Consider the following 24,280-nt stretch of genomic DNA (forward strand, 5'->3'; position numbering starts at 1 on the left):
TGATGTTCACTAAAATATGGAAGATGTAGCGACCTGGGGAACATTTTGCGTTTAAACAGAACACCTGTCTCGAGTCCACATCAAAGGGGGAAAGCTTCGAACCAGATTTCCGCTGTTGAAGGCATTAATCGAGTGGTCCATATACTTGACCATGTCGTGGTTGGAACAGATGCGTCAGCTGCGTCCAGAGCATATCGGACGTACAAAGATGAAATCCCTGAATGACGGCAAATTTACGATGCTGCAAACATCTAGTATGATTCTGGTGTTTCCCTAATTTTGATCCAAACTCTTCAAGATAATTATACCAGCACTGAAGGAGGAATGCATGCGTTCTGGTTCAAGTTTTTCCATATGTAATAAAGGGTTCTCTCCAAACGATCGGTGTGGTCTCAGTTTCTTAGCTTTCAAAATAGCTAGTTAGTTAGTTATGAAAAGCTAACACCAATTTTCTCACGATTTCCAACGCATTTTGGGATTCAATTTGTGTAGAGAAAATGTGGGTTCTGTTTCATCTATTGTTGTCATTGTCTCACTACCCAAATCGCTCATGAGATCCTGAACGAAGGTCACGTGAACACAGACAGAAGAAGCGCAGACGCACGCGCGTGAAACGCGCGGAGCGTGTTGGGTCACCGTACACACATGAGCGGGTGACTAACAGTCGAGCCAATGCACGTAAACACTGGGTTTATCAACAAGGTAATGACCTCTTTTTTTGACTGAGCTTGTTTTGCTGTCTACGTTAACGCTCCTGTTGCGTACGCCTGAGCACAGGGAGGAAAGCTGTCATCATCGCGATTGTTGCAGAGACAATCGCGACATGAATCTGCGGTGTCATGGTTCAACTTGGGAACGTTGGATTATGGGACTCGGTTTGGTGTTTCTGACGCTACTCACTTCAGGTTGGTTTGAATCAGCAAACTGCTTTCTTGGTTTTTTTAAAGATAAATTTGTTTCACATTAAACCATAGCAAATCATAGTAATGAACCATAGTTCATAACTTTTTTAAATTTCAAACTCCCGCCAGCATTTGGTGGGACAAACTGGCTAATTGACTGCAACCGAATCGTCTCCCAAGCATGCAACGGACAGACGAATTTCAAAACCTCCTCTTGCCTGTAAAATGCCCCGCATGTGATGTGTTCACGCGAATTTGCACACATTGAATTCTCTGGTCCGTTAGCTTTGGTATATCTCATATTGTTAGGCATCTTATACGATGCTCAATTTACAGTTTTCCCACTGTCAGGGGGAAATTATCACAAGAGCGGCCTCCTTCTCAACGTAGGTTACTCATCGGTTTACTCGGCTATTTGAGGATTACATCACCCACTGAAGTGACATAAGCTCCAAGCTTTTATTTGCAATATTCAGTCCCAGCTAGCCCACGTCATATACTCACTTCGGACTGTGTGATATCACACGTTAGGTTTTCGCTCTTCTCAGGCACACTGCGTACCTCGAAGCGTGCTTAACTATCCAAGATGAAGCATGTTTTGTAGAATAAATATTTTACTACTGGAGGGTTTTTGTAGCATAAAAGTACCTGAAAATATCAGTCAAGATTACACGGGCAAGCGCATCAAAACCATGGATAACGCATGAAGAAAACTACTCACAAGGTTGCTGAAAACTCTTCGACAGCCCACTGCCGGTTTCGCCCTTCTTGGGGCTCATCAAGTCCCCGAGTTTTCATCAACCTTATGTTCTACCCTACCCTTGACTGCTGTAAGATACTTGGCTGTACTACTATCTACACAGTACGTCATACCCCGCCCCCCTCAAAAAAAAACGGATTGTTTGTGAGATCGTTTGGGGTATAGCTGCGGACAAAATACCAAAGTGAGGCAGTCGCTTTCGACCAATACAAGAGTGTTGTTCTTGCATAAAACTATGTTGTGCAAAGCTCGATTTAACCTGCGTCTAGAGGTGCCTACACCAATAGAACAAGATCGAAGGCAAGGCGTCTGTAATAGATAAATATATTGTGCTTACTGTTATCCAAATAAAACTACTGGTTTACAATGTCATCAAACGTGCATGCAGAGATCGAACCCCATGTGCTGATTACTCGATTGTTTGGATTGCTTTATGACTATATTCCCTTACCCGAATTCTAAAGTCTTGCCTGACCCTAATTAGAAATAAATGGCAGAAAAGTTGACAATGGATTTGGAGAGTTGAATATATTCGCTAAAACTGAAAGGTGTTGTCACATGTTTGAAATTGAAACTACTCTGATGTGCCAATCCGCAACGAAAATGTATTGTCTCCTTTTGGAATCTCGCTTTGGCAAGGAGGGTTCAACTGAAGGAGGTGCTCACAGGTTCCTCATGAAAATGATTGCAGAAGGGTGACGAAAAAATCAACGCAGCTTGTCATCACGATAAAATGCATGGATAACTACTGACTGTTGATTACATGGAACGCCAGTGCTTTCTAACTGGGCAGGGAATGGGGATGCCCCTTTAATTTTAAATATGCTGAAAGCCGTTCAACAGCCCAATATCGATTTCCACATCTTTTTTGGGAGGAGCACCAGGCAGTTTTGCTTCTCTAGTCTTCAAAAACTGGTTTTTTGCTGAACCAGGAAGTTGTACCCAAGGCGCCAAATATATTTATTGCGGGAAAACGTGATGCTAAGGTGGTGACCACTCTGAATTCGAGGCGAATCGTCCAAAGTTGCTGCGCCTGGTCACCTCATCTTCCAGTTCATGAGATGTTCATGACAACTTTATACGTATTCTTGACGAATCTTGTCTCGAATATCGTACTAACTGAAACATGAGGCACAGTGACGCAGCACGATCAGTTGCTTGATAACACCATAAACGAGAGATTCAGATGGGTCCCACTAAGTGAGTTTTCGTGAAAACCAAATAGGTATGCGAATGCGAACATGATAAGACAAGGTTGAGGATGAAGAAACATGATCGACAAACAGTCAGAAATGATGAAAAGACCTCTGTCCGTCCAAATGCAATCAGAGTTGCAGTCCAATTCTACCATCATCCGTTTTTTGTGTCTTGATGGGTTTCAGGCCAACCAAACGCATGAGTAAAGCTACGATGGACGACGTTGCCAAGCAGCAGTTTCCCTTTGAAAATAACCCCCAGATTCCACTCCCCAAAACGATGTGTTGTAGAAGAGAGGCGAAGCTTCCTCACTCTTATTTGCCGCTATGATGAAAAGGCACCTAGAAGTCGACGATTGGTTGGAGGAGCAACGTTTCATTTGTATGAGAGTTTTTATGAAGACAAAGGTGTGGCTTTCATTTAGCCTGGATTCAGCTGAATACAGAATGACTTACTCAAGCTGGCGCCCTGTTGTTCACAGCCGCGAGAAGCCAAAATTAACGTTCACATACCGGTACTATAAAAGCTTGTCTTACACTATACGATGTATGCAAGTCCATCTATGTTAAATTTAACAGTATTCGACGTCTGTCTGTAAAGAAACCCATAGAAAAATTTGTATGAAAGGCTGACATTGTGCATCGGTTGACAGGGGTGTGCAAGACCTCCTCGTTGGCTTGCTAAAATGAAAATATCAAGGTGTTAGACTACATACAGGGGTGTGCAGGACCTCCTCGTTGACTTGGTAAAATGTAAATATCAAGATGCTAGACTACATGCCATTGCATAAGTTTTTTTGTGTGTGTCGCGTAAACAACTTTCCATTCAAGCAACTCATTCTGATCGTATGGTTGAATGGAGTTGTTAGTGCAAACCACGAAATCTGGAATGACTCCGAGTGAGAGAGCGAGAGCGAGAGGGGAAGCAAGTAAAACACAAACCAAATCGATGAGACACACGTGACGGAACAGAAAATCTACTGCTCATCTGATGTTTTACATTTGTTTGGGACTAGTGAAAATTAATTTCATTGTTGCCAACAAAAAACCTGAGTTTTGACGTGACTCCGGGTTTACTGACAAGCACATCTTGCAAGCTGATCTCCCAATTTGTACAGATATTGCCCACGTTTCTCGATAGCTCCTTCGAATCGCGCCTTCTCTAGTACGATCGGTCGAACCTTCGTGTGTCGGTTAGAGAGTTCGTTATTCTGTGGTACTTAACGTGGAAAGATGAATTTTCCCTTGCAGAACATTCTGTCCAAAAAAATTATCACATAATACCTCTGATGCGAGGATTCCTCTTGCAAAAAAGTACCCTGTGATGCAAATAAGTACGACGTTTGGAGCCGTTCGGCCACTTTTTTCTTTATATTACAAAAACCTGGAATTAATGATACCTTAACTATAATTTGCGAAGAAAAATGTTTTACCGATGAACAAAATCGTTAAGATATATTAAGCCCAAAATTTCTTGGATTCAGGAACTTGTGTGCGCGGTAAAGTGCATACGTTGATCAACTGTATGAAAAAAGTTCAAAAACATGGCGTTTGAGTGCACTGGAGCAAACGGAGTTGGGTGATATTCATGCAAAATGTAGCGCGATATGCAGAGACAAATCGAACCTCTGAGCTAAAATCGTTCTAGCTGTTATTCTTCCCAGATAAATTTTTCACGAACTTCCAGGTGGATCATCAGCTAGCCAAGTCACCGGGATGAACGTGGTTTAACTCTTGTACTACTACAGTGTACTTATTGCGAACTTTCGTGTGAGTTTACCTAATTCCCAGAGATCTACGCATAGCGATTATAAGTCCGATCAATTTTCACGGGAAGTTACTCGGCGAATTTTCTAATCCAGGGTTTTTAAAAAAGCCGTTCCTATGCTTGATCGTTCTAAATGCCTTGTAGATTTATTTCTGAATCGAAGCGAAAAAAGGCAATACGGTCAGTATAACTTAAGGATATCCACGCTCCAGGTCCTACAGCGCTATGGCTCAAGGGTTAGAGCGTAAATTTACTGACTGGAAGGTTAGTGCATCGAATCCGACTTCTACATTTCGGCTTCCTCTGTCTAGGCTTGGGCAACCTAGTAGTTTCCCATCCCCCGTGATTCCTTCCAGTGGAATGGCAGTTAGGCACCGAAATGGTGCATAAGTTGAACAAGGCGTCTTACGAGTAAACTTATGGGAATCAAATGTCCCTGGGCTGATCCGTGTGTTATTTCAACAAAGATGGAGAAGGAACCATGTGTGGAGTTTTTGTGGTGATCAAGGTTTTCCTTTTAGCTTGGGTCGCTCTCGGCCCTTCAGCAATAATTTGTTCCACTTACAAGACAAATTTCCGAAGCTCCTTACTCCGCTGAGAAAGAACCGCGTCGAACACCACGGAAAGCGGAGTTAGTTTCGGAGCTGGAACGCGCAAACTTGACAAACGAGAGCTTCCGCCATGGATCTTCGAAACTTTGGTGTGCTTTTAAAGGGTTTTTTGTTAGTATGGAAGTAAACCACCGGTCACTAGAAAGTGCGGAAAGGAAACATGGGGGTCACATTCATGCAAAGAATGTTGCAGATTGCAAAATCTATGTCGAGGGTTTCCAACACTGGCCTCTATGTGCATTTTTCGGTGTTAAGATTTAGTACACTACTCACAAGGTTGCTGAAATTTCTTCGACAGCCCACGTTCGGTTTCGCCCTTTTTGGGCTCATTGGAGGCTCAACAGGTAGTCGATCCCCGAGTTTCCGTCAACCTTAGGTTCTGTGTGAACCCAGATTGCACGAACTTATTGAACTGCACTCATTTGCAACGAGCGTTGCACCTGGGATCCTTGTGATTCTTTGCCAAAACCAAATTTGCTTGCATGTGAGTGCATTTCGTTATCCTTCCATTTAAACTTTTAAGTGAAATCAGCCTCGGTGGTGCAATGCTCTTCGACAGAGCTGCACCAGCCAATAGATGCAAAAGAAATTTGTGAATTTAATGGCTGACATGGAACTGGTAAACTCAGGAAGAATTTCCGAGTACGTTAAGTCAGTTTTCTATCAGTGTTCAGGATAGTTCATAATGGTTCACCTGTACATCTTTGCCAGCAAGGCTTGCCATTCTGGACCATTCAGGAACGGCGGAAATCGTAGGAATTATGGTGGTTGATTCCCTCGGTTATACCGAATGTACCCAAATGCGATCGATTCAGTCTTCAGGCAGCTGTTTTATTCTGCGATACTTTGCCAGCTAGTACATTATTACACATATATTTACACACATATTGTATACTGTTCAAATGATTTCACACAGCCAGTGATGAAAACATCAATGACAAACAAAGCTTACTCAGACGCATCCAAACAAGCAGGTGTTCAATTCTCTGCTGCACCAAAATTGGATCTCGTTTTCTCAATACATAAAACGTGTGTTCGATCGACAGGAAACAAAAAAAGCGATGCTCACAAAATGCTTCCCCTAAAAAAACAAGTAATATTGATTTTCATTTGAAATAATTCCATTCGAAGAGCTGATGATTCATTTGCTGTTCAGCTCTGAGTAGGATGGAATGAGCTGTTTACCATTTTGTATTGGCTACTCTCCTCAGAAGCGAAAAGAGAAAAGAGAGTAGTCAAATTAAGCGAAGCAACTCACATGATCTGGCACGGTACCCTCTGTGGTCTGATTGAATTAGCAGCGGTTCACAGCCCTATAAGTTTTGAGATTCTACACCGAGTGTGAAGATAATCCAAGGCTTACTATCTTCAGTGACTAGGGACTGCACCCCATGACATTCAGTCAATTTATCTGGCGAAAGTAATGTGCATAGTCACTATGCAGTCGCCCATTTTCCACACAGGATACTACCTGTGACCTGTACTCAAAACTAGGCTATCAGAAGCCGAATAAATGAAAGGTCGGCCGTGGCAGGTTTGTGTCACCACCTATGATCAAGGCTTCAACGTGGAGATAACAGGGTAACTTGCAGAGAATCCAAGGTTTGGAACCATGCCTAAACGAACTTTTGTGACGTCGTGATAGACTTTGCACATGGGTCATTCGTTTTTGCCTTCTCAGAATTCCTGAGCTAAAATTTTGATAACGGCATCATGGGGGCTGTTTAATTGATATTAGAAGTCATCAGCACTGCGTGTCTGAGAAGAATCAAGAAGATCTCGAACCTGTAAACTCCCGGATAGTGGTTTGAGCTCTTGGTCCTTCTGTTCCGAACGAATTTTCAGCAAAATTCGATATAAGCTGGAGGGTGTAATCTCATCAAAATTCCAAAATTCAGTCACATCATCAAAAAGAACAGGCTGTTACACCGATGATCATTCACGTCGGTCAAGAAAACACTATCAGATAGACACTCCATTCCGTTTTATTGCTAGCCTCTTCATTTGAATTGGTGGGTCGTTGCCATTTCACACGACACTTCTGGTGGAAGCTACTGGGTCTTCGCAGATGAAGTTCAGTAGATTCGACAGCAAAGGGTTTGTTCTATCGAGTGGCCTTGAAGTGATTTGGTATCATTCAAAAGACTACACTGAAAGATTCGGCTGGATACATCTTGAACCTGGAGAGATTAACGTGATTTTTTGAAGGGTTATCCTGAAAAAAGCCCTTCCGACAGCTACTCAGGCTCCATTGTGGATTACTGTACACCAGTAAAGTCCTCTACCAAAATGTTTCAGACAGTCACGACTAATACACAAGAAACCTATTGATCATTCAAACCGTTCCCTGAAGACATTGGCCTTCGGCAAGTCTCTATAGCTTTCAAACTTGATTTCTTACTGCTCCGGGTTCATGTGGGTGACAATTAGACGCGGTTGTTGCCGGCGATATAGACACATCGACACCGTGATCACACAATCACGTCGATTAGAACCGCTCGGCGCTCATCCTTTATTCCACAACTGAGTGATTTACACAACCGGCTCAATCGAGTTTTGTGCTACTGTGCACGAAAGATTCAAATTATTGTTGCACACAAGTTATCGGTTTTGTTTACTTGGTGAACTCGAAGTCCTTAAAGTTGTTCCAATCCAACATGACTTTTGGACCACGAAGACTGTGAGGTGAGTTTGTATTGATCAAAGTGATGGATAGCGGAATGACTTCCGAGTTGAATGAATTTTGGGATCTGCCTTCATGAAATCAGATACGGGATGTGTTCCCTATTGTTACCGAAGCGCGGCCATCTGCTCCAGGTTCCCAAATATTCGGTGAACAAAACTTTTGGCATCCGGAAGCAGTGTATAGCAAGTATGCGGTTTTTACAGTTGGTGTTGACGATGAAATGAATTCTGACCAGAGAGGCCGCCGATGGAAGACTGCCTCGTCACTGTACTTGATCTAAAAACTTAATACGCCTCTGGGAATTTCGCAAGGCATTCTGGTTCCAGCAAAAACAGTCGGTCTTCTGCGAAGCACAAATTCCTGAACAAACGGTTGAATTTAGGCTCATCTGACCATATTTACTGAGCGCTCTAGTCAGCGATAAGTAAACCTCGGGACAACTCCTTTTAGATGCATTCGAAGGTCAAACATATCTTTCAAATGCACATAAAATTGAAGAACTAAACAGCAGTGAGATTAATAAGGCAGTACTATAATTTACCTCAAGCCCCTGGTTTATGTTTTCAGTTGATTGCTGAGAAGCTGTCAGAAACGGAGTTTTTCAAGTCCTCTAAGTTCTTGTATACTTTCAAATGCTCTGTTGTGGTGAGCTAAAAGCTTGGATATCGCTGGAGATCTGAATGCAAAAGTGGACAGGCTTAGTGCATTTGAGACTCAGTCAGGAGGTCAACATAGATTAGATTCGGAACGAACCGACTACAGTCGCTCCAGCTATGTGCCGACCGCACGCTGTTTTTATACAGTACTGACTTCAGAAATAACCGAAGTCGAGTAACCACATGGTGTTCCAACGGCGTGCCTTCCGCGAACCCAAATCGATCACAGTGCAATCCGTTGCCAATGGCGCGGGTCGGTAACTAACTGCCGGTCGTTTTGGAACACATTTGTGAATTCTAACGACGCACTCGTCCAGAGTTGCTTCTCCTTTTGTTTTCCGGGGCCACGTAAGTTGTGGAAAAATCGCCTTGCAACTGAAAAACTGGCAGATCTGGATGTTAGAAGAATTTACCAGAATCTTCCTCCAGGGTCTTCCAAATTCATCCTCCAAAAGACTTGGCTGCACACTGGGACGAGATTGCCATCTGTTTGCACAGTACCGGGAGTTTTGCTTCTGGCACGGCGCTACCAGTTTCACTCAAGCACTGGATATCAGCCCAAAACGGCGACAATGCTTAAATTTCGGTGAAATCTCTCAGTCGATGCGTGGAAATATCAGACATCAAGTGAAAGTCAGTGTGCGAACCGACCGTGAAGTCTAGTGTACACAGAAATCAAAGGAAATGGAAGAGGCTTACAAATCCGGTAATGCCCGAAGATAATTTAAGTTGATCCGCGTGACCGGTCCCATGGATCAGAAGGGAGTGGCGGAATAACGAAGAACGCCTCGACCGGTGGGCCGATGTTGGCCACCAGCTGCCACACATCTGCAGCCCACAGTTGAGGTAGGACCCTGAACGTGGAACCACCCACAGCCTCGAATGTGTATGACTATATTTTTTTCTCTCGAATGCCACACAGCTTCAGGTCCGGATTGCCTCCAACTGGCATTGCTCAAAGATGGCAATGAAATCTCCAGTCAGTGCTTGTCTGATATGTTTGCCTACAACAAGCAAGAGAAGACCTCCAAGAAAACTGGGTCCAGTCGGCGGTAATGCCGACTTTCAAAAAAAGCAGCTCGTAGTGCGTGTTGTCACCACAGGGGAGATCAGCTTGACCCCGACTGTAACGAGACTGTTGGCGTCACTTCTGCATCGTCGCCTTGTGGTGGCTCGCGAGACACTGATTCGATGGCAGCAAGCGGGATTCCGGCCTTGTAGGGGTTGTGCTGACCAAATCTTCACACTCCGTCAGGTGCCATAACAACGTCATACGTATAAGCGACCCACACTAATAGGATCCCTGGATTTCCAAAGAGTATTCGACTTGGTTGATCGGTCTATTCTCCTTGACACGCTTTTCCATCAAAGAACATTCTGCAAGTTTATGAACATATTATCTTGCTTGTATTCTCGTAAGGACGTATGGGAGTATATTCAGAGGGCTTTACAAAAGCCTCCGTACTCAAACCGGTATCCGGCAATTTTGCCTGCTCTCTCCATTCGTGATCGGTGAGATAATGAGACGAACGCTGGAAGGTCCACAAAACCCCAATGTTCAAATAGCCCATGACGAAACCCTTGTCGGTCTGGAATAAGCAGACGACATCGTTCTCATATTCGAAGAGGAGGAGAAGATGCAAGGGTTTCTAGGTGAACAACCAAAGTCATCTCGTTCTTTGTTATGCCCTTTGCACCCACAAACTGCAAGGTCATGCTCGTGGACATGCAGTCACTGGACACGCCAGGGCGAGGCACTCGTCGAAGTTGTGGAGCGTTTTACGTATTTTGGAAGTTGTATTGGTTATGATTGTAGTGTGACAGATGAGATTCGCTAATTTGAGACGCTTATGTCATCAAAGTGATGTATCCCTGAATCTCATGGGACGCGTGGAGTACTTTGTGAGACTTGGTCTGCTTCATCGGTGGACCTGAGATGTCTTCAGGTATTCGACAATCATTTTATCAGGACCATAGCTCATGTACGTTGGTTGGTCGGTAATGAGGCAATTAAAAGGAAGTTTTCCGTTATGCTACCGGGATTCCCATTAAAGAAAAGAATGCCAAAAAATTGTTTACGGAAGACAGTACTGTCCAGTCCCATGTCCAGATCAGAGAGGCGGAAGCAGAAAGGTGGCCACTCCATTTCATAAACGAAACTACTCACAAGTTTGCTGAAAACTCTCCGACAGCCCACGACCGGTTTCGCCCTTCTTGGGACTCATCAGGTAGGCGCAGTCCCCTGGTTTCCGTCAACCTTACGTACTACTTGAACCCGGAGTGGTCTGTTTTCGAGAAATGCACTCATTTGCAAATCAATTTGGTTTTCACGGGAGACTCGACTGAATCTCTCGTTTATGATATTCTACAACTGAATGCGCTGCACACAGGCCAATCCTTTATCTGGCCGGGGAAATGATGGAGATTACAAAGAGTTTCGGTGATGTCGGTGCTACTCGCCTTCCAGGATGGGGACCGCGTGATCCTCACTGTGCCTGGTTGGAGATGTTGAAAGATGTGGTTGCTAGTCGATGTCGGTGGCGTGCGTGTTGTCAGTTTCTATCCAGATTGCATGAACGAATGTCTGGTGGGGTACGAACCTGGGAATGATTGTAGTAAGCTATCACTAGGTCCCTTACCTATCCACCTTTGTTCTTTTCTTCACAATAAGGCTTTCAAATAAATCATGGTTGTGGGGCAGCGAAGCACCGGTGTTGAACACTGACGTCATGCTGTCCATGATGAAGAGAGAGGTGTCAGTTAGCGCAATAAGTGTTCTGCGTTGAGGACCTACAGCTCTCGATGATGTGGTGACAACACCTGTCACATTATCAGAAGATAGAGCATTACATATGCCTGACGAACTATTGTACCAGCGCAATAAATCTTCTGCGTTGAGGACCTACAGCCCTCGATGACGTGGTGACAACACCTGTCACATTATTAGAAGATGGAGCTTCACATATGCCTGACGAACTATCGTACTCAACATTATACCTCGCTTTTGTGTGATTCTTGTGTTGCTGATGGTTGCAGTACAATATTTGAGCATGACTGATAGATTTTCCGATAGAAGTTGTTCCTGTTTGTGACTAGTCGTTTTGCCAAGTGCAAAAAACAGATGTGACCTCTGAATTAGTGTGAATTTCACGTGCGAGGCGATCGTTTCGCTGTAAACTGTAAACGATAGCGTCATCTATCTGGAAAGTGGATTATTACATGACAGTTTACGCAAAATCCTTATGGTCAAACAGCTTTTGATTTGTATAACTGAATTGCCGAGGTATTGCTTATATACTCCGCCACTCGAGCTGCTGAGGGTTAAGTAAGCGTTCTGTTCCTCATGGATCCGGTCGCAACCGTAGACGGATTCAAAGCACACTCAAGAAGCGATGATATACCGAGATGTTTCTCAGCAATTACATGAATTTCATATGATTTATGAAGGGGGGAGTGACTGGATAAGCCTGGAATGTATAGTCAGGCATTAGAAAATACAGATGGTGGGTAGGGCAAAACTCTTGATCACTTGCTCACAATCCAGGGGTTAAAAAGTGTTGTTCCTCTCTGTAAGTGACAAGCACTGAACGTTTGTTTCACCCTTGTGGGAATTCATCACTAGCGGGCATCCCGTGAAAATCAGACTGTTTAGTACCCGTGATCATCCGACCCTGATCGGCTGAATGGCAGTGTGATTAGCTTACATATTGACAAGGTTTAGCGCCTCGTACTTTGATCACAAAAGACCCATCAGGCGGACATTCGGCTGCTCGAAATATCTGGTTTTTGAACTCTTGCAATCGATTAATCTGTTCATAGTTAGGTCCATAATAACTGGAAATTAACGAGTACATCTTTAACAATATTATAGTCTGCCTCGTTGTGGAACCTCAACCATGGACCTTATGAGTACACTGTCAAGTGTCAGCTGTTAATCCACTAATCAGAGGTGTTTCAAACCTTTATGGAACTCAGGCTCAAAACAAGGGGATTCGTGTGATTGTTTCTATCCAATGTCCCTTAATTGAGTAATGTGTGTTCACGTTCACATCCCACTAGTTTGAACGTTCACCTTGCTGCCTTGGCGTAATTATTCCTGTGAGTCCACATCAAAGTAAGGTAAGCACTGGAGTCTCACTCTTATTAGACCTCATCAGCATCGCATGTTCAATGGCCGTGCCGGGGTTTGAACTCCGGATATCTGGCATGCGAGCCGAGCGTGTTACCACTATTCCAGGCACCTGAATTTTCACGTCCGAACAGGCAAACGTGTTCACACTTGAGCGATTTGATTGGTGTGACCGACTCATCATCGAACGACGAACCAGTAGATATCTTGGTTTTGAAGATCGATTGACCCGCCTGTCAGGTAGATCACGCATCTAGTAAGAAATATCAAAGCAATTAAGCAGCGGGCCTTAAGTCGAACCGTATATTCATAGGAAACACGTCTGACTAAGCGGCGGGGCCAAGCGGAGCTGTAAACAAGTGGAAGACTCTCGTCCTATTGATTCCAACAGAATAAAAAAAAGAATTTCCAACGCTGACCTACTCGGTATCCAGACACATCATGTTCACAAACGGACAAGCCCAGTCGTTCCCATTTTCCAGTTGATCGGAAACTTGTGGAAGTGTAGTGAACAAAGATCATCATTAGGCATAGAACGTTTCCGCTTGTTCCCTTAAGTGGCTATTTAGGAAGAGATAACCGTTGCACCTGCTAACATGAAAGTGAAAACTCACTGAGTTAGGACGTTTTTTCCTTATTGAAACACACTATATTCAACTCGGCTCATGAGGTTCTGCCTGGGGATAACTTATGCAGGTATCTGACGCCGGCCATAATGGTCTCTCATCTCGTCAGATGTTTTCGTCGACTTATTTCATCAGTGCGAGAAAATTACTTGATGGTTCCATAGAAAAGAACATTAAAGGTTGGATAGTAACTGCAGAGTTAGCACCTGAACGCAACCACAGCGTTCCGTACTCATGAACGATAATGTATATAAGTCTTACTGAGTCGAATGCGCTCACTGGGTGTGAGCTGTAACCAAACGAAGCAATTGGTGATCAGTGGAGAAAGCAACACCTCTGCGCGGTTGTGTGTACTGTGAATCAAGCATTATTTCCAGAATATATTTGAAGACTTCCGGGTTTAGGAAATGTAGCACATCTGGTGTGTTTTGGTCTCTTGATTGAAGTAGCCAATTCAAACTTGATTTGTGTTTCTGATTGCGCCTGAAGCATCACGGATCACGGATCGCTGAGCACATCCCAGAGAGGCTGAACAGTCCTACAGTAGCTCCACAAGAAGAGCTATTTATCTGCAATTGTTTTGGATTTACGATACTTTGTAGGCTCCCCGGTGTCTGTTGGTGATATCGATCGGCAACAAAATATTCCGGTGACTCTAGCTTATGCGGCCGATTGATTTGGTCCTGCGTACAGAAGGAAATCTCTGAATAGATAGAGCGTGGTAGATGCATACCTTCGTTTTTACTTCATTTTCATTTAAATATATTTAACAAGTTTTTGAATTTCCATCATTTTTCCAACGGATTAGACCTATTCTACACGTTCCCCACTTGACTATCATGTCAAGATTATTCTGAATATTAGGTCTGTGTTTACACTTAACCGTCGATCGATTTGACCCGGCTGATTTCATTTGCTGACCTGACCCGACCTTTCCGCGTTGACTGCATAAATTATTGAAACGCGTCCACGTGATCTAAGCTGATGGACCACTGAAACTAAATTTTTTTCAATACAATGTCTGCACCCAACGCCACAGGAGTAACCGCTGAGCTCAAAGCCAACATCAATAATGACAGTGATTCTCCCACCCAATCATAAAATTTGTCTACTTATATTTCCAATGAAAAGAAGAGAAAAAAGTGGGTGAGAGAGGAAACCTGTTACTGGTCTATCGCAAGCATTCTAAAGTGCCTACAAGTGAAAACTTTCAATCAGACAATCCGGAGAGAAACTGACAGCACAAACACCACAGACATCAATCAATCACCGGTTCTTGGTATGTATTCACCCAAGAGCACGGGTGGGCACGAGGACCACATCTTGGAAGGCGCACCGCACCAAAGACAACCAAAAGCCTTCTTAATTTATTTTTCTGCCACGTCATAAGTTGTGCACTCCGCGGTTTGCGCCATCCGGACTGAGGCTCGGGGAATAAAATTTATCTCGGTAGAAAATAATTCTGTACACGGCCGAGCCACGGCAAATGGATTTGGATTTTACCGCAAATGAAGTACCTGATGTACAATCCTCTACTCATTTTCTAATTGCCTTGTTACTAATTCGTTGACGCCATCAATGAATTTTAGGTATCAGTCGTCAAAAAACTTGAGACACAACATATCAGCTCTCCGTAGAGGCCATGTCTCGAAACCATACATCAATACATCTCTTACGGTGGTTAGCTAATATGACACACTGATATGTTTTTCGACGATACCATGGAAGTGAATTGGAAAGGTGACCTCGGCCCTCGAGAGTTGCGCTCTAGCTTCGTCAGACACAGTAACACTGGTATATTTCAAAATTGCCCGCGGAACAGGACGTATTTAATTAAGAGGTTCAACCCGGAATTGATGTTGAGTTGTACATCACTTTTCACTGAGAATCGTGCAACAAGTTTGTTCGTTAGCACTCAACAAACATATTTACACCCTGCAAAATTTTTCATCCCTTGTTCGAACGAAGGCTCATCCTTACATTAATCTAACACTGACGAAGCGTTTGGTCCTCTCCGGGTACACTACCGGAGTAGATAACATCTTAAACCCACCCTCAGTTGCACTGGAACTAAGAGGAGCCAAACAAAACACGAGCGTGAAGTATGTGCATAATCGATCATCACACAAAGGAAACAGAGCTCATATCCACAAATCACTCCACGTTTGAGCTCGAAGCAAATGGCCACACAGATTGAATCTTCTAAGGATACTACTGACTACTCATTTCCAGCCTGTCCACAGAAGTCAGACAGACCTAAGAGGTGCTTGAAGGCCGCTATTCTGGCATTACTCAAGACTTATATAATTATGATGCGAAACGCATGATGTAACACGCATGTTACACATGAGAAGTGAACAAGGTTCAAATTCCGTGATTTAAGGTTCAAATTCTGTGATTTTTCCTACTTGACTTAAAAATCACAAATCGATATGATACCAGAAGTCACGTGAAAAATTTGATGTGAAAGTCGGGATTGCATAAACTTCATTAAAAGCCCAATGAAGAGCAGAAATTGCACATGTTATGCGCTAGTTAGCCAAATTCCAATCGCCTCTGTGATCGAGCATACTCCCACCCATCGCATTCGGTTCAGACGTAGCCGGTATGACATATCAAAGGTGAGTCTCGAAAGTTATCGAAAGTTATCCCGGACGCATTGGAACACCGTTGCATTTGATCAACACATACTTGTAAACAATGGTTTAACTGTAGATAAGACAAACAAATACTGGGTTTCTTGCTCCGCGGAAATGCGGACTTCAGTAGACGGTTGTCTCAAATGAATTTTTCAGTTACAATTTAACATCAGAGTAGAAATATTGGTACACGGTGATGCCGGGAGATTCGAAAATCAGGTGGCGCTATTGCATTACTTGCCCCGGGCTGGTTGCTGTCCAATTCAACCAGATTGATTGATTTACTTTCCCCCGTGCACCCAGAGTAGTTCCACAGCAGACGATTTGACCGTGTTCAGAGTCAATTGTGTAACTCTTTCTGGCCAACAGCTTCAAATACGACGAGAGATGGGTTGACCTACTGAGGTGTATCCATCAAGTAGTTGAACATCGTGTTCATAAAGAGAACTATTCACAAGGTCCCTGAAATCTCATCAACAGCACCCGACCGGTTTCGTCCTTCCCCGAGTTTCGGTCAAATTTAGTTCTACAGTTAGTTCTACCTAACTAGACTGATTTCCGTAAATGCACTCAGTTGCAAATCAATTTGGTTTTCACGTAAGGTTCAATTTAAACTGTTGTCAATGGTGTTTTTTCAACTGAATGTGCCGCACAAAGACCGCTTTATACTTCAGTTGGTACGATATTCAAGACGTCGCAAAATATTTTCATTAGGTGACCAGTTGTCGTTGAAAGCGCTTCGACAGCTCAAAACCGGTTTCGCCCTTCTTGGGGCTCATCAGGTAGGCAGAATCCCCGAGTTCCCGTCAAGCTTATAACCTACTTTCTCGAATATCTTACCAACTGAAAAAAGGCTACACCCTTGATATACTTGAACAGTCTGATAAACAAGAGATTCATTTAAGTTTCCTGTGAGAACCAGTTTGACAGTATACTGAGTATTTTTTTAAAAATTGCCCTCTCAAACTTCCATCGGATATACTGAAAAGAGGCTACGCCCTTGATATAGTTGAACAATTTGATAAACAAGAGATTCACTTAAGTTTCCTGTGAAAACCAATTTGATAGTATACTGAGTATTTTTTTAAAATTGCCCTCTCAAACTTCCATCGGATAAAGCTCTCTGATTCAACGCTACAAACACCCACTGGTGGATCTTGATAGACCACTTTGAGCGATCGGTAACAAGAACCAATCAGCTTCACTTGGATGGTCCCTCTTGGCTGGTAAAACTGTGTTCTTAAGCTGAAACTATGAAGCCAGTGAATCGTGGTTAGAATTCTAGTAATGGCTATAAAATAGCTTGACAAGCAGTGCCAAATAAAGAGGAGTTCAAATTTTCCACTTGGGTTTGTGTATAAAACAATCCGAATAAACGGGTCACAAAAGAATTCTTTGAGTGAGTCTGTCGAGCAAATCGATAAACGACGTAATAATATAAACGGAGCAGGGCCAAAAACTGTTCAAAATAAGCTGAGGAAAGGACACCAAGCGTCCTTTTCNGAAAGGACACCAATTGTCCTTTTCAATGAAGCGTTTAAAAATTTAATTGTTGGACCCGTGACGATATAACAACCAGTAGAGTGAAGACCTCTGAGACTCGCCAGCAATCGAATGTATTTTCCGCAGAACTATGTGGTAACGGGAATTTTTTCGGCTATCTTAGACACAGTAACATCTTTTAAGAAAGAAAGTTATAGGAATATCAAAATATTAAATGATGCTGCCATTTTCGGCGGTGACCTTTTTGTAGACATCTCTTTTTCAAAACAAATTTCTTTCAATTTCAGCAAATTTGGTTGAAGGGTAAGTAATCCTGGATGTTATTTGTACTGGTGTTAAAACTCACTGGATTGAACCTGTTGTGCAACTGGTTTGGAGTGCTTACTGCGTTCTTCTCCATAAAAAATCGAACAATTCTAGTAAGCCTTCTACATCAAAAAGCAAACTACTGACGCTCACTAAAAGTGTTTGGCCTACATTTAAAAGTAACTTAAACTATGATGCCTTTTACTCTTACCTGAGTGTTTCCGGGGGAACTCAGGCTAAATTATTAAAATTGGATCATACAAGAAGAAGCTAACTGCCTCATACTTAAACCTCGGACCGCCTTATCCAACATGTGACCACAAAATCTACGAACTGGAGAATTACAAACCATACCATGTGCCTATTATTGGTGGATGAACCACAAATCAGTGGTCCCCCGGAGCTCACTAGGAGGGTTCCAGAAATCTAAGACAGCTCAATCAAACGTCAACCAGAAGCGAACAGCCCTTCAGTCCACACATCGGATCATGTATAGGACTTTCTACGGCAGTGAAGCATCGGTGTTGTACACTGAAGTCATGTTTTCGATGATGATGGTGATGATGATGGTGATGCTGCTGCTGATGATGACAGGACTTCCCGCGCAATACATCAGGTACACGACCAGTTATTTCAGGTAAGGATTACCAAACATAAGCAGTACACGTCGTTTCTACCACTTAAGTCAACTGGCCCGAGAAAACAGGCGATAAACCTGACTACTGAACTCAACATCTTCATAGAAGACTGGTTATCATCTATTAAGTCGTCCATGTATTTCAGCTGCCAGGTGAGACTACATGAGTTGGAATGAAAAGATCGGAGGAAACACTGACATACTAACCGAAAACCCGGGCAAGTCTACAAGCACCTACTAGTACACTTCAACTTGTCTGGTTTGGCAAAATGATACGCGGATAACCATTCAGACCAAAGTGAAAGCACGCATGCAAAAACGCACACACCAGCATGGCTATTAATCAACGCACGTTTATTTTGGCATTCAGTTTGAACTAGATTAGGTACCCTGAACGCTTGGATCGTCGGGCCCTATCCTCTCGTGCTGCCCCATTTTACCTGGAACTTACAAAACACCACTAGTTGACAAGCGACGAGTCTGCTGTAAACGTCCAGATCATATTGGCCGGAAAATAAGTTTTTTTTTGGAAATTAACCGTAAACGTTCGTTCGTTTTTATCTGGCCAATGAGAGTTCAGTATACTTTGTGGTGAATCTGGGAAGAGGCAGTCAACTCATACAATATTTATCCCTTTCTCAGAGTATCCATAAATATGGGATTAGTGCAACCGTAGCTGACTAGTCAAAAAACAATTTTCAGATAGAAAGATAGATTTGACGAGGAACTATATCAAGATATCGGTCTAATGAAAGGTTAAGGAGGGGAAATTCGGGTTTTGCTGCAGACTTCCAGATTTCCACAGGACTAACAGCTTTGGTATCCAACTTTGAGCATTTTTGTTCTTGCCCGGGTTCTTCTTCCTGTTTCGCTGAACTCATCTTTAGGAATTTCGAGAACGCAGTAATAATGCATACGCTTGGTTACAACTGAGGTCGATCTTTAACTGTCTCACCCAGAAATGCGGGTGTGTCACCTTTTAGTCCACCATTAGCTATCCCATTATTGAGTAAAAAATTTGGTTTCCAAAAAACTGATTTGTGTTTGCACTTGCCCGGAAAATAACGTGGGAGAAAGCAGTTCGAACAGCGTTTCTTTTGCCTAAATTTGATGAAAACAATTAGTCCTCAAAAACGTATTTTCAAGTGATTGTTTTTGGAATGATTTATATCGTCTACAAATCGCGGTGTGCACTGTAAATCACGGCATCCCTTGGTTTCAAATGAACGGCAATCCTTCCAGTCGCCACAGTGCATTCAGATTTCAAATGCTGGAGCAAGAACTCAGCTACCTGATCATTACTCACTATTTGACCTAAAGCATATTGTAAGCACAAATACCCACCACCTCAAACATAACACCTTCCCATTGATCCCACTTAATTCCATGGCTTTGAATGAACCCAAGTGTTCAAAACCCACGCAGAATATCTTTAAAGAAACATCCGCCTATTCGTCATAACTTGCTTTTGCCGTTTCACCAATCCCATGGCTTTGGATGAACCCAAGTGTTCAAAAGAAACATCCGTTTATTCGTCATAACTTGCTTTTGCCGTTTCACAGCGTACAAACATGTTTTCCAACTCAGCTTGTTGGTCAGCTGCATTGAAGAAGAGCTCTCCTGACCAAATCACAGTCAGGTGGTTGCAATGAATGGACTTTCTTGACAATTTGATGTCGCCCTCCACGGGTAACTTGAGGCTTCCCGTAGAGTTGGCTCTAATTCACACTGGCACTTGTAGTAAAGAGGTACTGGAAAAAACGTGTTTTCAGTATACCATCTTGATCTACTGCAAAAATTACTTAACCAGGCCGGTCCTAAGAGAGTATTCAAGTGAATTGGAATGTCATCCGATTCGAATAGATACAGAGAAAGATCAAAGAGAGAACTATCTCACTAGTTTGAGTTCGCAAAGGTAATTGCACAGTCACTTTTTAGCATTACAGACAATATTGTAGTACTTCTCTGATTTTATTCGGGTCACTAAGTTCGACCAATTGTTTTGATTTGTACAGTTTGTTGGAGACTTATGGAATGACAACTGTTCTAGTACCCCTGCGCCATCAAGCTCTTGTGATGTGATCAACTCATTGTTATCGAATAATTATAGTTTTCTGATTGCTCATCAGCGGTCCAATGACCGTCTGACTTAATCAACAGCTGGTCGATCAATACATTGACCAAATGCACCAAGAGCCTATTTGCTTCAGAAATAACAACCGAACGGTCGCGTGTTCATTCTCTTAACCCCCATATGATAAGCTATGTAGCTCAAGTCATTGGTGCTCAATCAAATCTTCGATTAAAACAGCGCTCAAATTTTAGTCCCATGGTTCGGTGCATTATACTTCCCAAAAACCAATCAAAGACCAACGAGAAAAAAGCTTCTGATTCATTACCTGGTGGCAAATGGGTGCCCAAATTAGTCAACAAGCGGTTCGATAACAATCCACATTGCTCCCACATTTCTTTTAAAAAATTTCGGACTTTGGCAACAATGCTTCTGGGTAGTATTTCATGAGTTTCTATATAAGTGGCAAATATCAAGATTTTGAATCGAATTGCAGAGGAAATATGTACAGTGTGCTAATGTTGTTCGAATTTCAGAGGAAGTATGTATAGTGTTCGAAAGGCAGTCTGAAAACTTAAACTTTACGTTTACAAAGTACCGCATCATTCATTAGTCTCCTGAGTAATGCTTTTTTCAAAGGGAAACCCGTGTGACTTGATGCTGTGTTCGCTCCACTGTGTGTACTACTAACACTTTGCTAGTAGTGGTCGATTCTCGGATTTGGAGCTCTGAAATTCATTCAATCTAAGCGTCTGGCTCATCCGTTCTAGTCTCTTTGGAGCCTTGATGGTCTCCAGGATCTTACGTCCGCAGTTACAAAAACGGTTTTTCTCATTCCAGTTTTCCCTCCAACCCAAGGCATTGTTTCAGTTTGTTCGCGTGACAGTGGAACACGAAGCTGCTAACAGAAAAGATTTTTTGTCGTCCCTTAGAGAACAAACCGTCTTGGAACCACAGCCTACCGTAGATCTAGCCATCAAACTCCCTAGCTGAACTTCCACTCTGATATCTCATCGAGTGTAAAGCGCATTCTTATCCCATACACATCCATTGGTCACCATTAATGAAGGCTATTCAAAACATCTTACTGATCATTGTTGCACATAGCCAACTTCGGCAAGGTAGTTCGACCAAGAATCACCCCAAACACAACTGAGTTCAGTTAGTCTAGGTGCGAGTTACTCAGAATGCTGAAGAGGTGCTCGTGACCGAACAGTGAGGTTTTCAAATTGCAAACCACGGGTTATGGACTCACGGCTCTCTGGCGTTTCGTGAGATGCGCACTGCTGATGACTTCTAATAAGGATGAAACAGCTGTAGATTGCTTCATGACTTTTCAGGGAACGTTGAGTGAATAAATCTCCAATAGAGCTTAATCAGTATCCCTATAATGAAAAAAACTAATCGCTGACTGCTAACATTATCCACATGAAAAGGAACTTCAGCATATCGACCGACTGGTCGCAAACCTGTACTTATAAAGGTGAAGTTTTATCCGTGTTGCTTCCCACATTGGTACGATGCTTTGCAGTGCACGCTGTCGAGTGTCCTTCGCATCCGGTTATTTCAGTACTTTAAAGAAACATCCAAACTACACGCTCATTATCCTGCAAGAGATTCGGGACACCCAATTTTGGTCTGTTGCGAAACAGGTTCAAATGTTTGAGTAAACAAATGTGCTCATCACTACTGATTCGTTTCTCTTCCCAGTTCTTTTCTGTCTTGTACGTCCACGACTTATCTGTGTCTGACCAGATCTGCTTGAATACGTATTCTGCCTAGATTGCCATTGGTTGTAAACATCCCAGCCGGTTAGAAGGTCACATAGGTTCCCAAAATCAGATTGAGTAAATTTCTTCTGGGTCCCTAGTTGGTTGATTTTTTTATCACTTTTTCGGAATAGTATTCACTAACGTGATTAGGCTTGGCATAATCAAAGTGTTTATATGGCATTTCCGTATTCCAAGACTAGCGGACGCGGGACACCTTGAAATGATTCCAGCCGTCTCAAGTTCAACTTGATATCACCAAAGTCCGTGGAATTTCTGCTTAGCCGGCAGACAGATAGTGCGACATCTGCCCTGTTGTGTCTTATTCGCGAATATATTTTTCAACTGGCCTAACTATCTCACTCTCTTCTTCGCGAATCTTTCATAAAAAACGACCCCTCGAAATTTGGGGTACTGGAACATTTCTAAAGTTCACTGAAATCTCTATGAGGGCGTACCCTTTAAGTCGCCAAGTGTTTACACACCTAAGACAATTTAGGCCAGAAAAATACTGCCGAACTGTATAAACGACCCCAGACACTAACAACTTACTGCACCCGTGACAAAGAGAGATTCACTGCTGTCAAGCTCCCTTCTTTAGCCTTCTATTACAAATGGTATTTTTACCTCCTTACTGATCACACATCTATTTTTGTTAGCCGGCACAAGTTAGTGGGTGAAAAATCATCTTGCTGGACTTATTTTGACTTGGTTTTTCACTTATGCTTTGCACGTCTTCAAACATACTTTCTAATTGAAAATTTTGGATTTTCAATTTGAGATATCTTACGAAATTACAGCCCACCATACAAGGTCACTGCGGCTACAATCATAACAAGACCTGGTCGTTACTTACACCTTGATGAGAATGTATGGTCGGGAATGACAACCGTGTATGACGCGGTGGAATTCAGTTCGACCAATTTCCTGGTGACTTATAGAACTGACAAGTGTGAAATTCGGTTTGCTGATGTACGAAGTCGTTTATTTCTTGAACTACCACCTAGAAGCACCAGGCTGTCATGCATGGTGTCCCCAAGGGGTGCACAATGTGGTGCTGGAACTCTCCAGCTGAAGTATCTATCTTAGGTACGTGTTGCTCCACAGCCAACTATGAGATACCAAACAACAAGGCTAAATAGCAACGTTGTTTCATTCCCACATGCTTTAGGAACAAGGTTCCCTGACGAATCCTGGTTCGTGCGTAAGGAACTTACGGACTCCTAAAGTGATTGCTTATAACTTGTTGGCGTGACGTAAAAGAGTAACTCTAATAAGACAGGGAGGATAGTCTAACGTATTGCCGTAGCCATCACGGTGGCAGTCTGCTTCTTGGTTGATTGCTAGAATGCAGAGTAGAGAAGGTGGTCCTGTGTGGCACAGAAGAGGTTGATAGACTACTCATTTTACAAGAAACGTTGATTTATTCGATCCTATTATCAATAAGGGCCGCCAATCGAGCCTAATTATCCCTACTTTGCGGATGCTCCGGCTAAACTCCCTAAAACCAGTGTTACGAAAAACCTAAGTTGTGTCATCCTCTGGGGTCAAAAATCAGCATTCGGATTTGAAACTTGTGGCGGTTCTTATCCCCCAGCTGCATTCCAATTTCTTAGTTTAGGTATTCCAAAACCTTCCGGGAGCAAGACTCTCTTGACGAGTATTCTTTAGGGATACACTTCATGATTGTTAGCCTTCGCATGTTCTCTCTGAATTTCTCGTGAAAATGTAGCAAATAAAGTCTTCTGAGATGTCAGCTTCCGCAATTTTTCAATTTCTTGAGCAATATGTTTCTGCGAAATTCGATAACTAACCCGAATAATGGTACACTCCAATAGAGCGAATTGGCTGGGCCAGAAACCAAACCTGTTCATGGCAGGTGAGGCACTGGGGATGGCCGATATATGTCAAGAAGCCAGCATCACGAGTCAAGTGCGAGGACTTTCAACAGGCGATTTGCTTTTCGCAACCAGTAAACTGTGGCAAGCAGTCATTGTGAAACGTGGTTTTGTGCCCGGAAG

General features: G+C 42.9%; 1 protein-coding gene across 1 annotated transcript; it reads left to right on the forward strand.

Annotated features, from left to right (window-relative positions):
• Positions 1-1,605: 1,605 nt before the first annotated feature.
• On the forward strand, positions 1,606-5,016 carry T265_10095 (hypothetical protein; the record flags this gene model as incomplete). The annotated part of the gene is made up of 2 exons (XM_009176366.1): positions 1,606-1,802; positions 4,839-5,016. The coding sequence occupies 2 exons, from the start codon at positions 1,606-1,608 to the stop codon at positions 5,014-5,016; spliced, it is 375 nt and encodes a 124-aa protein (XP_009174630.1).
• Positions 5,017-24,280: the final 19,264 nt, after the last annotated feature.

This window comes from Opisthorchis viverrini (assembly GCF_000715545.1).
Source record: "Opisthorchis viverrini unplaced genomic scaffold opera_v5_330, whole genome shotgun sequence".
In the NCBI taxonomy this organism is placed as follows: domain Eukaryota; kingdom Metazoa; phylum Platyhelminthes; class Trematoda; order Opisthorchiida; family Opisthorchiidae; genus Opisthorchis; species Opisthorchis viverrini.